Source organism: Mustelus asterias, chromosome 8 (assembly GCF_964213995.1).
Source record: "Mustelus asterias chromosome 8, sMusAst1.hap1.1, whole genome shotgun sequence".
Taxonomy (NCBI): Eukaryota; Metazoa; Chordata; class Chondrichthyes; order Carcharhiniformes; family Triakidae; genus Mustelus; species Mustelus asterias.
In genome coordinates this window covers 135,042,234-135,056,653 of record NC_135808.1, presented here as the reverse complement: position 1 = coordinate 135,056,653, position 14,420 = coordinate 135,042,234, and the positions used below count along the sequence as shown (strand labels likewise).

The following is a 14,420-nucleotide window of genomic DNA, read 5'->3' as shown; positions in this document are numbered from 1 at the left end:
CACAGAAATGCAAGGTGTTGTTGCAAAAAAAAACCCTTACCCTGCAGAAAGGGAATATATTTTACATCAATTACGATTGGCTTTAAAAATTTTGAATTAGGTGACTGTAAACTTTCTTTTCCAGGTATCATGAGCTGGATTCACGTCAAAGCCTTATGAAAAATCTGAGCCACAAGACGGTTATCGAATATCCTACACTGCACGTAATATTGAAAAGGAATTCTCTACAATACAGGTTACTCAACGATGGTAAATTATCTCAATTCTTAAAACTCCTCTCTAACAAGCAGCAGCAAGAACTGTGTTTGATAAGCAATATATATATATGAGAAGGTTAAACAGGGTGCGGGAAGTGAGACATGGGCTTTGCAGAAAGAAACCTTTGAGAGTCACAGGACAAATTGCAAAGGCTGTTTAAAAACACATGTGGGATCCTGGGCTTTATCGATAGAGGTGCTAAAGCAAGGACATAACACTGAAACTTATCAGAATCACTGGTTAAACCCCAGCTGTGGGTGGCACAGTGGTTAGCACTGCTGCCTCACAGCCCCAGGGACCCAGGTTCGATTCCCGGCTCGGGTCACTGTCCGTGTGGAGTCTGCACGTTCTCCCCGTGTCTGCGTGGGTTTTCTCCGGGTACTCCAGTTTCCTCCCCCAGTCTGAAAGACGTGCTGATTAGGTGGATTGGCCGTGCTAAATTCTCCCTCTGTGCACCCGAACAGGCGCCGGAGTGTGGCGACTAGGGGATTTTCACAGTAACTTCATTGCAGTGTTAATGTAAGCCTACTTATGACGCTAATAAATAAATTTTAACTGTAAACTTGTGTCCATTCTGGGCTCCGCACTTTATGAAGGATGTCAAGGCCTTGGAGAGGGTGCAGTGGATGTTCCCAGGAATGAGGGACTTCAGTAAATATAGAGAGACTGGAGAAGCTGGGATTGTTCTCCTTGGAGCAGAGAAGATTTGATCACAATGTTCAAAATTATGTAAGGTTTTGATCGAGTAAATAAGGAGAAATTGTTTATTACTGAAAATAAAAACATGTTGAAGCTTTTCATCCTGCACTCATCAGGTCAAACACGATGTCAAATTTCAAACCATCACAGTTTATACCACAAGAAGAAAGGATGCTGATTGGTTGGCAAGTCAACTCTGATTGGCCAAGGTGTTGCCATGGAGAAAGTAATGGGGAACCTGTCAACTCCCCAAGTGCCCAGCACTCCCTCCCTGACGCTTGCTGGAGCCCATTCACTGCAAACAAAAGGAATGTGTCCAAGCCTTGCGTCTTTTCTGAATTACCCGGGAACTTGGGGAGTCCATAGTTCCCTCTCACTTTCTCCATGGTAACGCCTCAGCCATTCAGTCTACTTGCCAAATAACCTTACTTTCTCTGTAATAATACTGAAACCTAGTGCAGTGAAGCCCAAAATCTGACCTGAACTGAGATCAGCCCAGAGCACCCCGGACGGAAACACACCCTTTTCTCCTGTAGTGCAAGTTTTTATGATGTTTTGAAATTTGACTTTCTTGTGTATGTCCTGATGAGTACAAGATGAAAAGGTTCAGCAACATGCCTCTCTCCTCAGCTATATTCGAGAGGTAAGAGGGTCAGTGACCTGAGGGGAGGGGCAGATTGAACAGAATGGGCAAAGAACCAGAGGGGGAGATGAGGAGAATTTATTTGACGCAGTGAGTTGTTGTGATCTGGAATGTGCTGCCTGAAACGGTGGTGGAAGCAGATTCAATAATAACTTTCAGAAGGGATTTACAACCATTTAGAAAGATGCGGATAATTCCGGGATAGTCAGCACGATTCGTGAAGGGCAAGTCGTGCCTCACAAATTTGATAGAATTTTTTGAGGAGGTAACTAAGTGTGTTGATGAAGGTAGGGCAGTTGATGTCATATACATGGATTTTAGTAAGGCGTTTGATAAGGTCCCCCATGGTCGGCTTATGATGAAAGTGAGGAGGTGTGGGATAGAGGGAAAGTTGGCTGATTGGATAGGTAACTGGCTGTCTGATCGAAGACAGAGGGTGGTGGTGGATGGAAAATTTTCGGATTGGAGGCAGGTTGCTAGCGGAGTGCCACAGGGATCAGTGCTTGGTCCTCTGCTCTTTGTGATTTTTATTAATGACTTAGAGGAGGGGGCTGAAGGGTGGATCAGTAAATTTGCTGATGACACCAAGATTGGTGGAGTAGTGGATGAGGTGGAGGGCTGTTGTAGGCTGCAAAGAGACATAGATAGGATGCAAAGCTGGGCTGAAAAATGGCAAATGGAGTTTAACCCTGATAAATGTGAGGTGATTCATTTTGGTAGGACTAATTTAAATGTGGATTACAGGGTCAAAGGTAGGGTTCTGAAGACTGTGGAGGAACAGAGAGATCTTGGGGTCCATATCCACAGATCTCTAAAGGTTGCCACTCAAGTGGATAGAGCTGTGAAGAAGGCCTATAGTGTGTTAGCTTTTATTAACAGGGGGTTGGAGTTTAAGAGCCGTGGCGTTATGCTGCAACTGTAGAGGACCTTGGTGAGACCACATTTGGAATATTGTGTGCAGTTCTGGTCACCTCACTATAAGAAGGATGTGGAAGCGCTGGAAAGAGTGCAGAGGAGATTTACCAGGATGCTGCCTGGTTTGGAGGGTAGGTCTTCTGAGGAAAGGTTGAGGGAGCTGGGGCTGTTCTCTCTGGAGCGGAGGAGGCTGAGGGGAGACTTAATAGAGGTTTATAAAATGATGAAGGGGATAGATCGAGTGAACGTTCAAAGACTATTTCCTCGGTGGATGGAGCTATTACAAGGGGGCATAACTATAGGGTTCGTGGTGGGAGATATAGGAAGGATATCAGAGGTAGGTTCTTTACGCAGAGTGGTTGGAGTGTGGAATGGAATGGACTGCCTGCAGTGATAGTGGAGTCAGACACTTTAGGAACATTTAAGCGGTTATTGGATAGGCACATGGAGCACACCAGGATGATAGGGAGTGGGATAGCTTGATCTTGGTTTCAGATAAAGCTCGGCACAACATCGTGGGCCGAAGGGCCTGTTCTGTGCTGTACTGTTCTATGTTCTATTAAGGGAATTGGAGATTGGGATCAGTTGCAGGGCGATGGACTGGGATTAATTAGACAGCTTTTTCAACCGCCTTCCTGAGATGCTGATACTCTACAATTCTATGAAATGTATTGGAAACTTATCTGGTCCAGCTTCAGCTCATTTACATACCCATCTCAGGCAGGAATATTCAAAGATGTCATTATAATTTCTCTTTGAAGCAATAGTCACCATTTTGCATGAAAACAGTTTGCCCGTGGCAGCCTTAGCGGATTGGCTGAGAAACTGGTTGAGTTGCTTTGCTGGTGTCAGTTCAGCGATGGCTGTGTCCAGACACTGAGATAAATCCGTGCCCCACCCCGGGAACCTCTCCCACAGCTGAACAGGCAAACCGTGTCTTTGTATGTTGCATCTTAGAGAAAGACAGCACCTCCAACAGTGTGGCACTCTCTCGGTGCCATTTGTACGATGCCTTTAACATAGCAAAGTGCCATGGGGCACTTCACAGGAATGGAATTAAACAACACTTGACATGGAAGGAAATATTCGGAAGATTTGGACCACAGAGATTGTATTTGAATCCAAATGTCGCCAATTATCAACTCTGTTCAATGTGGTCTGTCAGCACATCTGAGCCTGACTCTTGAGCGAGTAGGTTCAAGCTTTTTTCATTACACAATAACGTGTGTTTTCTTTCTCCCCCGCCCACCCACTCACTCACTCACATCCCCCACCCCACCCAACCCCCCTCCCCCCTCAACCCCCCTCCCCCCTCTCCCCGCGATCATAACCAGATGACTCAGACTCAGATGAAGATTCTCAGGACAGTACGGACTCCTCCTCAGAGAGTTCGGTGGAAGAAGGAGAAATTCGGGACAACTCCTAAACCAATTGCAATAAGAGTGCGGACATTGCAAACTGGCCAAGACTTTCTTGACTGAATGAAACTGTGATGTGCGGTCAATTTCAATAGTTGCTTCTCGTGCATTCAACACCGTCCAATAATATTTTACAGCAGTGTCATTTTTGTATTTTTAATGAGTTCTCAACAATAAATTTGTTTTAACTATATAATATTGTTTTCCTTCACACCCAGCCCTGAAACGTATATTTTCACATCACCTCAATGAATTGCAGTCTGATGCTTCCCTTAATGTCAGGGGAGAGCAGAAAATGACAACACGATCTGTAAAAACCTGTCTGCACAGCAGTGTGTCCCAACCACCTTTATCCACATTATTGCATTCTGGTCTGTATCGATGGGGACACAGAATGGTCATAACACTGGTTAAGCCTCAACTAGAAAATTGTGTCCAATGCTGGACACCGCTCTTTAGGAAGGATGTCAGAGCCTTGGAGAGAGTTCGGAAATAAATTCACAAAAATGGTTCCAGGGATGAGAAACTTCAGTTATGTAGAAAGATTGGAGAGGTTGGGACTGTAGAGAGGTTGGGACTGGAGATCTTTTCCTTACAGAAGGGAAGGTTAAGAGGAGATTTGATTGAGGTGTTCGAGATCATGAGGGGTTCTGGACAGAGTTGATATGGAGAAACTTTTCCCATTGGTGGAAAGATCAAGAATGAGAGCGAAAGAAGGAATGGAGACACAAGGAGAAACGTTTGCACACAGCAAGTGGTTAGGATCTGGAACGTGTTGCCTGAGAATGTGGTGGAGGCAGGTTCAATTGAAGCATTCGATAGGGAACTGGATCATTATCTGAGGTGGAAACATTTGCAAGGCTCTGGGGAAAATGCAGAAAAATGGCGCTAGGCAAATTGCACCTTCCAAGGGCCAGCACTGGCCTCACAGGCCAAATGGCCTCCGTCAGTGCTGTACCCATTCTATGGATGAAAATCAGACTTTTGTGCGAGTCCAGAGTTGAAGGAGTGTAAAGGATTGTGGCAGAGATAGGAAGCGAGAGAGAGGGGGGGGGGGAAGGTGTGGGAGGGGTTGTCAGACCGGGTCAGTGAGCGCAGGTGATAGATGCTCAGGGTTCAGTACCAGTTTGGATTTTTAGTTGAGTTGATGTTTACGGCAGATAGAGGTTTACAGCATAGAAACAGGCCCTTCGGCCCAACTTGTCCATGCCGCCCTTTTTTTTTAAACCCCTAAGCTAGTCCCAATTGCCCGCATTTGGCCCATATCCCTCTATACCCATCTTACCCATGTAACAGTCTAAATGCTTTTTAAAAGACAACATTGTACCTGCCTCTACTACTACCTCTGGCAGCTTGTTCCAGACACTCTCCACCCTCTGTGTGAAAAGGTTGCCCCCCTGGACACTTCTTTATCTCTCCCCTTAAACTTCTAGTTTTAGACTCCCCTACTTTTGGGAAAAGATATTGACAAGCTGATCTCAAATGGAGTTTAATTTAGACAAATGCGAGGTAATGCATTTTGGTAGATTGAACCAGGGCAGGACTTACTCAGTTAATGGTAGGGCATTGGGGAGAGTTACAGAACAAAGAGATCTCGGGGTACATGTTCATAGCTCCTTGAAAGTGGAGTCACAGGTGGACAGAGTGGTGAAGAAGGCATTCGGCATACTTGGTTTCATCGGTCAGAACATTGAATACAGGAGTTGGGACGTCTTGTTGAAGTTGTACAAGACATTGGTAAGGCCACACTTGGAATACTGTGTACAGTTCTGCTCACCCTATTATAGAAAGGATATTATTAAACTAGAAAGAGTGCAGAAAGGATTTACTCGGATGCTACCGGGACTTGATGGATTGAATTATAAGGAGAGGCTGAATAGACTGGGACTTTTGTCTCTGGAGCGTAGGAAGCTGAGGGGTGACCTTATAGAGGTCTATAAAATAATGAGGGGCATAGACAAGGTAGATAGTCAATATCTTTTCCCAAAGGTAGGGGAGTCTAAAACTAGAGGGCATAGGTTTAAGATGAGAGGGGAGAGATACAAAAGTGTCCAGAGGGGCATTTTTTTCACACAGAGGGTGGTGAGTGTCTGGAACAAGCTGCCAGAGGTAGTAGGAGACGGGTACAATTTTATCTTTTAAAAAGCATTTAGGTAGTTACATGGGTACGATGAGTATAGAGGGATATGGGCCAAATGCGGGCAATTGGGATTAGCTTAGGGGTTTAAAAAATAAGGCGGCATGGACAAGTTGGGCCGAAGGGCCTGTTTCCATGCTGTAGACCTCTATGACTTTGATTCTATCTATGCTCCTCATTATTTTATAAACCTCTATAAGATCACCCCTCAGCCTTCTACCCTCCAGAGAAAAAAGTCCCAATCTATCCAGCTTCTCCTTATAACTCAAACCATCAAGTCCCGGTAGCATCCTAGTAAATCTCCTCTGCACTCTTTGTGGTTTAATAATATTCTTTCTATAATAGCGTGACCAGAACTGTACACAGTATTCCAAGTGTGGCCTTACCAATGTTTTGTACAAGTTCAGCAAGATGTCCCAACTCCTGTATTCAATGTTCTGCCCAATGAAACCAAGCATGCCGAATGCCTTCTTCACCACTCTGTCCACCTGTGACTCCATTTTCAAGGAACTATGAACCTGTACCCCCAGATCTCTCTGTTCTGTACTCTCCCCAACGCCCTACCATTAACTCAGATGGGAAGCTCGAATATGTAAACTTTAAAACAAAGCAGCAATTTTATTCATCCACTTCCTACAGATTGACACCCTCAAATGTCCTCTTCGCAATCGCACTATCACGACAGTGTGTTGGAACTGACTCAAGTGAAGTCAACATGGGAACATCACCAGTAACATGAGTCAAACAATACCACCCACATCAAAAGTAATCTTGTCCAGATTTTATTTTTGGGTGTGTTGCAATGATCTTGTGATGTAATTGCATTGTAACATCTGCCACAGCTGTGATATATCGGTGTCAGCAGCTAATAACATTTTGTTAAACTCTGTCTTGTCTAAAGTTGAGGTTTTTTTCTGTTCAAACTACACAAAAACACATTTTTAGGTTTCTTTGGACATAATACTTACCCAGCAAGCATGAGCGGTGCCATGGCACGTTTGATAGGGTTCCCCTTGTCCTCACGTTCTCCCTGACCAATTTCCTTATCCAATACATCATCCTCTATCATTTCCGCCACCTTCATGATGACACCATCCTTCCCTCCCCTCCCCTTACACAGTTCTGCAGAGGCAGTTCCCTCATTAACACCCTGGTCCACTCCTCATGTTGGGAACCAGATCAGAAACTCCAAGCTGTATTATGAAGTTAGCCTAGACCCTAACCTTTACATTTTGTTTTGGCATTAGTGCAAATATAAGGTGTTTCACTCCAGGTTTGATTCAATTCACCCACTAGGATGCTTTTATCGAAACAAACTTTATTTAAGAACACAGTTAAAAAAATAACAAAAAGAATTAGTATAACTTTTACCAATTAAAATACTTAAACTTGGCAAAGTATAATTCTTAATAGCTAGCTATCTCTGTTGTTCCAACTGAGCAGTATTCCCCATAGACAATCCTTTCTTTAGAACCCATCAGCACCAAAAACAGATATGCTTACCTGGATGCTCTATTTCCAGCCTTTTAACACCTCTGAACAGAGATCCAGACAGCAGTTTCCAGAGAAAGATCTATCCTCAAACAGCAGAACTTCAGAAAAGTAAACCTAGTCTCTGGCAGCTCCCAATCTTCAGACTTCAGAGACAGAAAGGGCAACTTCTCTCTGCAGTTTCCAAAAGAGCAACTTCTCAGAAAAAGTGACTTGTTTCCTGGCAGATTCCAGTGTCCAACTTCAGAGAGGGGAAAAGAGAGGCACTGCTTTCTAACAACTCAAAGCAACATCTAAACAGCAACTAAGCTTAAATTCTCTGCGTAAGCCTAGCTCCATCCAGTCATGTGACCTCACCTGTCAATCAATCTAATCAACCTCTATTCTGCAAAACCCCAGGGGAAATCACTGTAAATAGCAGAACAGTCGAGCAATTAGGAGCAATTATGTTGCTGCAGTAACAATACAGGATGCCAGTTTTAGACAGAACGGCACCTGGATTGAGTGGCATGCCTTATGAGGATAGGCTGAGGGAGCTCTGTCTTTTCTCCTTGGAGAGACGTAGGATGAGAGGAGACCTAATAGAGGTGTATAAGATGTTGAGAGGCATAGATCGGGTGGACTCTCAGAGGCTTTTTCCCAGGGTGGAAATGGCTGCTACGAGAGGACACAGGTTTAAGGTGCTGGGGGGTAGGTACAGGGGAAATGTTAGGGGTAAGTTTTTCACACAGAGGGTGGTGGGCGAGTGGAATCGGCTGCCGTCAGTGGTGGTGGAGGCAAACTCAATAGGGTCTTTTAAGAGACCCCTGGATGAGTACATGGAGCTTAATAGGATGGAGGGTTATAGGTAGACCTAAAAGGTAGGGATATGTTCGGCACAACTTGTGGGCCCAAGGGCCTGTTTGTGCTGTCGTTTTTCTATGTTTCTATGAACCATGATACATCAGTTCAGTGGAGCTACCTCCTCAGTATAAATTCACAGGATTGTGTTTGATGCTTACAGGACGATTGAGGACTCTGGGTCTGTACTCGTTGGAGTTTAGAAGGATGAGGGGGGATCTTATTGAAACTTACAGGATACTGCGAGGCCAGGATAGAGTGGACGTGGAGAGGATGTTTCCACAAGTAGGAAAAACTAGAACCAGAGGGCTAAAGGGACGATCCTTTAAAACAGAGATGAGGAGGAATTTCGTCAGCCAGAGAGTGGTGAATCTGTGGAACTCTTTGCCGCAGAAGGCTGTGAAGGCCAGGTCATTGAGTGTCTTTAAGACAGAGATAGATAGGTTATCGATTAATAAGGGGATCAGCGGTTATGGGGGAAAGGCAGGAGAATGGGGATGAGAAAAATATCATCCATGATTGAATGGCGGAGCAGACTCAATGGGCCGAGTGGCCTAATTCTGCTCCTATGCCTTATGGTCTTATGGTCTTATGATGGAAGAGAGGGAAAAACCCACAAATGTCTCCATTGATGTCGCTACATGCCATGTGACGAATCAAACAGAGATGCATTGGTTTACAATATATAACAGGGTACAATTCTAAAGTTCTAAAGGAACAGAGGGAGATATCTGGGTGCATATGTACAGAAGTCATTGGAGGTGGTAGGATGGGTAGAGATAATGGATAGTAAAGTATCAAGTACAAGAGCCAGGAGGTTACATTGAGCTTGTATAAGACACTGGTTCAGCCTCAGCTGGGGTATCGTGTAGAGTTCTGGGTGCCACACTATAGAACAAAGAACAATTGTGTGTCTACTTCAATGCAAGGAGCATCCGGAACAAGGTAGATGAACTTGGGGCATGGATTGGTACTTGGGACTACGATGTTGTGGCCATTACGGAGACGTGGGTAGAACAAGGACAGGAATGGTTGTTGGACGTTCCGGGTATAGATGTTTCACTAAGTGTAGGGAAGCTGGTAAAAGAGGTGGAGGAGTGGCATTGTTAATCAAGGATAGTTTAACGGCTGTGGAAAGGCACTTCGAGGGGGATCTGCACACTGCGGTAATATGGGCTGAGGTTAGAAATAGGAAAGCAGCAGTGACGTTGTTAGGAGTTTACTATAGGCCCCCAAATAGTAATAGAGATGTGGAGGAAGAAATTGCTAAGCAGATTATGGATATGTGTGGGGGTCACAGGGTAGTTGTCATGGGGGACTTCAACTTTCCAAATATTGATTGGAACCTTTGTAGGTCAAATAGTTTGGATGGGGCAGTTTTTGTGCAGTGTGTGCAGGAGGGTTTCCTGACACAATATGTGGATAGGCCGACAAGAGGTGAGGCCACATTGGATTTGGTACTGGGAAATGAACCGGGCCAAGTGTTAGATTTGGTTGTGGGAGAGCACTTTGGAGATAGTGACCACAATTCGGTGTCTTTTGTTATTGCAATGGAGAGGGATAGGGCCGTACGGCAGGGCAAGGTTTACAATTGGGGGAGAGGTAATTCTGATGCGATTAGGCAAGAATTAGGGGGCATAAGTTGGGAACAGAAACTGTCAGAGAAAGGAACTAATGAAAAGTGGAACTTTTTCAAGGAATAAATACTGGATGTCCTTGATAGGTATGTCCCTGTCAGGCAGGGAGGAAATGGCCGAGTGAGGGAACCATGGTTCACGAAAGAGGTGGAATGTCTTGTGTAAAGGAAGAGGGAAGCTTATGTAGGGATGAGGAAACAAGGTTCAGATGGCTCAATTGAGGGTTACAAGTTAGCAAGGAATGAACTGAAAAAGGGGCTTAGGAGAGCTAGGAGGGGACACGAGAAGTCCTTGGCGGGTCGGATCAAGGAAAACCCCAAGGCTTTTTACTCTTATGTGAGGAAGAAAAGAATGACCAGGGTGAGGTTAGGGCCGGTCAACGACAGTAGTGGGAACTTGTGTATGGAGTCAGTAGAGATAGGCGAGGTGATGAATGAATACTTTTCTTCAGTGTTCACCAAGGAGAGGGGCCATGTTTTTGAGGAAGAGAAGGTGTTACAGGCTAATAGGCTGGAGGAAATAGATGTTCGGAGGGAGGATGTCCTGGCAGTTTTGAATAAACTGAAGATCGATAAGTCCCCTGGGCCTGATGGAATGTATCCTAGGATTCTTTGGGAGGCAAGGGATGAGATTGCAGAGCCTTTGGCTTTGATCTTTGGGTCCTCGCGGTCCACGGGGATGGTGCCAGAGGACTGGAGAGTGGCGAATGTTGTTCCTCTGTTTAAGAAAGGGAATAGAAATGACCCTGGTAATTATAGACCGGTTAGTCTTACTTCGGTGGTTGGTAAATTGATGGAAAAGGTCCTTAGAGATGGGATTTACGACCATTTAGAAAGATGCGGATTAATCTGGGATAGTCAGCATGGATTCGTGAAGGGCAAGTCGTGCCTCACAAATTTGATAGAATTTTTTGAGGAGGTAACTAAGTGTGTTGATGAAGGTAGGGCAGTTGATGTCATATACATGGATTTTAGCAAGGCGTTTGATAAGGTCCCCCATGGTCGGCTTATGATGAAAGTGAGGAGGTGTAGGATAGAGGGAAAGTTGGCCGATTGGATAGGTAACTGGCTGTCTGATCGAAGACAGAGGGTGGTGGTGGATGGAAAATTTTCGGATTGGAGGCAGGTTGCTAGCGGAGTGCCGCAGGGATCAGTGCTTGGTCCTCTGCTCTTTGTGATTTTTATTAATGACTTAGAGGAGGGGGCTGAAGGGTGGATCAGTAAGTTTGCTGATGACACCAAGATTGGTGGAGTAGTGGATGAGGTGGAGGGCTGTTGTAGGCTGCAAAGAGACATAGATAGGATGCAAAGCTGGGCTGAAAAATGGCAAATGGAGTTTAACCCTGATAAATGTGAGGTGATTCATTTTGGTAGGACTAATTTAAATGTGGATTACAGGGTCAAAGGTAGGGTTCTGAAGACTGTGGAGGAACAGAGAGATCTTGGGGTCCATATCCACAGATCTCTAAAGGTTGCCACTCAAGTGGATAGAGCTGTGAAGAAGGCCTATAGTGTGTTAGCTTTTATTAACAGGGGGTTGGAGTTTAAGAGCCGTGGCGTTATGCTGCAACTGTACAGGACCTTGGTGAGACCACATTTGGAATATTGTGTGCAGTTCTGGTCACCTCACTATAAGAAGGATGTGGAAGCGCTGGAAAGAGTGCAGAGGAGATTTACCAGGATGCTGCCTGGTTTGGAGGGTAGGTCTTATGAGGAAAGGTTGAGGGAGCTAGTGCTGTTCTCTCTGGAGCGGAGGAGGCTGAGGGGAGACTTAATAGAGGTTTATAAAATGATGAAGGGGATAGATAGAGTGAACGTTCAAAGACTATTTCCTCGGTGGATGGAGCTATTACAAGGGGGCATAACTATCGGGTTCGTGGTGGGAGATACAGGAAGGATATCAGAGGTAGGTTCTTTACGCAGAGAGTGGTTGGGGTGTGGAATGGACTGCCTGCAGTGATAGTGGAGTCAGACACTTTAGGAACATTTAAGCGGTTATTGGATAGGCACATGGAGCACACCAGGATGATAGGGAGTGGGATAGCTTGATCTTGGTTTCAGATAAAGCTCGGCACAACATCGTGGGCCGAAGGGCCTGTTCTATGCTGTACTGTTCTATGTTCTAACAATACAGCACAGGAACAGGCCCTTCAGCCCTCCAGGCCTCCGCCGCTCATGTGCCCAACTCGACCATTCTTTTGTATCCCTCTATTCCCAGTCTGTTCATGTGGCTATCTAGATAAGTCTTAAATGATCCCAGCGTGTCCGCCTCAATCACCTTGCTTGGCAGTGCATTCCAGGCTCCCACCACCCTCTGTGTAAAATATGTCCCGCTGACATCTGCGTTGAACCTTGCCCCCCCTCACCTTGAACCCGTGACCCCTTGTGTTCGTCACAAGGAAGGATGTGAAGGCCTTGGAGAGAGAGTCGAAAAGATTCACGAGAATGATTCCAGGGATGAGGAATTTCAGGGATGAAGATAGATTGGACAAGTTGAAAGAGTTTTCCTCGGAGAATCAAAGCCTGAGAGGAGATTTGATTGTGGTCTTCAGAACCAGGAGGGCTCAGGGCAGAGGAGAGAGGCAGAAACTGTCCCCAATCATGAAAGGATCCAGAATGAGAGGGTACAAAAAAGCAAAAGCGATGTGAGAAACAATCTTCTCACTTCAGGTATTCATAGAATCATAGAAACCCTACAGTGCAGAAGGAAGCCATTTGGCCCATCGAGTCTGCACCGACAACAATCCCACCCAGGCCCTATCCCCGTAACCCCACATATTTACCCATTAACCTACACATCCCAGGACATTAAGGGGCAATTTAGCATGGCCAACCCACCTAACCTGGACTGTGGGATGAAACCGGAGCGCCTGGAGGAAACCCACGCAGACACGGGGAGAATGTGCAAACTCCACACAGACAGTCACCCAAACCGAGAATTGAACCCAGGTCCCTGGAGCTGTGAGGCAGCAGTGCTAACCACTGTGCTACCGTGCCATCTTAAGTATTGTTGGGATTTTGTGTTGATCAGTTCTTGTGAAAGGATCTGAAAGAATAGAGTTGAAGATTCCTTTATTCACAGTGTGAGCAACTATGAAATCACTAATATTGCACCAATCACAGTAAGAGAAGAATTGTGCGGCCCAATCAATCAAACAGCTAAGGTACCATCCATCCAATAATTATAAAGGGCCAATTTCATTTGGTCAGTAACGTATTGTGACCAAATATGGTCAATCTGCAAGCGTGATTAACATTACACTTCCAACACTAACACGTCTTGTTAGCTAACTTTAAATTCTCAGTATCTGAGATGATTATTTATCTTTTACCCACCAACCAGCAAGTTTTTCTTTAAGTGATGACATTTGGCACTAAATTGAATTTCATAATGTCATACATATCCTCTCAATGTAATCTCTGTGGCTTGGATATAAAATATAATCTGTTCGTAAAAGGAAAGGTCATCTCAGGTCTGTAACCGCTGTCGTTGCAAAATATGTCAACTTTCGCATCACTGCTTGATAGGAAATGAGGAATTTTAAAAATTGAACAGTATTTATGAACACTATTTTATTGCAAGATATTTTGTCTTGATTCCTGGCGCTGAAGATAACTGTTCTCTTATTCTGCATTCCAGCGCTGACCGATATTTGCTGCCACTCCAGCAATGCCCCCATTTTAAACAGCGCTCTTTCCACATGTTCGAATCTCTAGATGGCCTCCCTCCCTCTCTCTATTCCTGTAACCTTCAGCCCTCCTGAGATCCCCTGTGTTCATCCAACTCTTTCACATCCCTGGAGTTCTGATTGGAGGAAGGGTTAGAGAGGAGTTCCCCTGGGGTCAGCGTTGGGACCCGTACTCTTCCTGATATAGACCAATAACCCGGGATGATAGTGTGCTGGGCACAATTTTAAAATCAGCGGACAATACGAATCTTGGAAATGTTGTGGACTGTGAAGAAGGTATTGTAGAACTTTGAAAAGACACAGACAGGTTGGTTGAATGATGAGAAATGGCAATGAAAGTTCAATGCAAAGAGGGTGTAAAGTGAATAATTTTAAGAATGATGTGAAGTTGGTGTAGAGAACACAAAAAATATAATGAGAATGGTCCCAGGAATGACAAACATCAATTCCGTGGATAGATTGGAGAAGTTGGGACTGTTTTCCTTGGAAAAGAGAAGGCTTGAGAGGAGATTTGGTTGAGGTGTTCAAAATCATGAGAGGTTTGGACAGAGTTGGTAGGGAGCAATAGCTTGGTCTGGCTCCTGCTCCAACGAAGGCAGCAAGGAACTACAAAAGGTCGTGAACGAAGCCCAATCCATCACGCAAACCAGCCTCCCATCCATTGACTCTGTCTACACTTGCGGCTTCTCAGAAA

The 14,420-nt window shown here is 45.0% G+C and overlaps 1 protein-coding gene across 1 annotated transcript in view; it reads left to right on the top strand.

Moving 5' to 3' along the window:
* The window catches only part of znhit6 (zinc finger HIT-type containing 6), a 50,433-nt gene extending 46,013 nt beyond the window's left edge, over positions 1-4,420 (top strand). The window contains exons 9-10 of the mRNA XM_078219019.1: positions 125-249; positions 3,850-4,420. Coding sequence (XP_078075145.1) covers positions 125-249; positions 3,850-3,941 — 217 coding nt within the window. The 3' untranslated portion in view covers positions 3,942-4,420. The remainder of the gene's footprint in view (positions 1-124; positions 250-3,849) is intronic.
* The last annotated feature ends 10,000 nt before the right edge of the window (positions 4,421-14,420 follow it).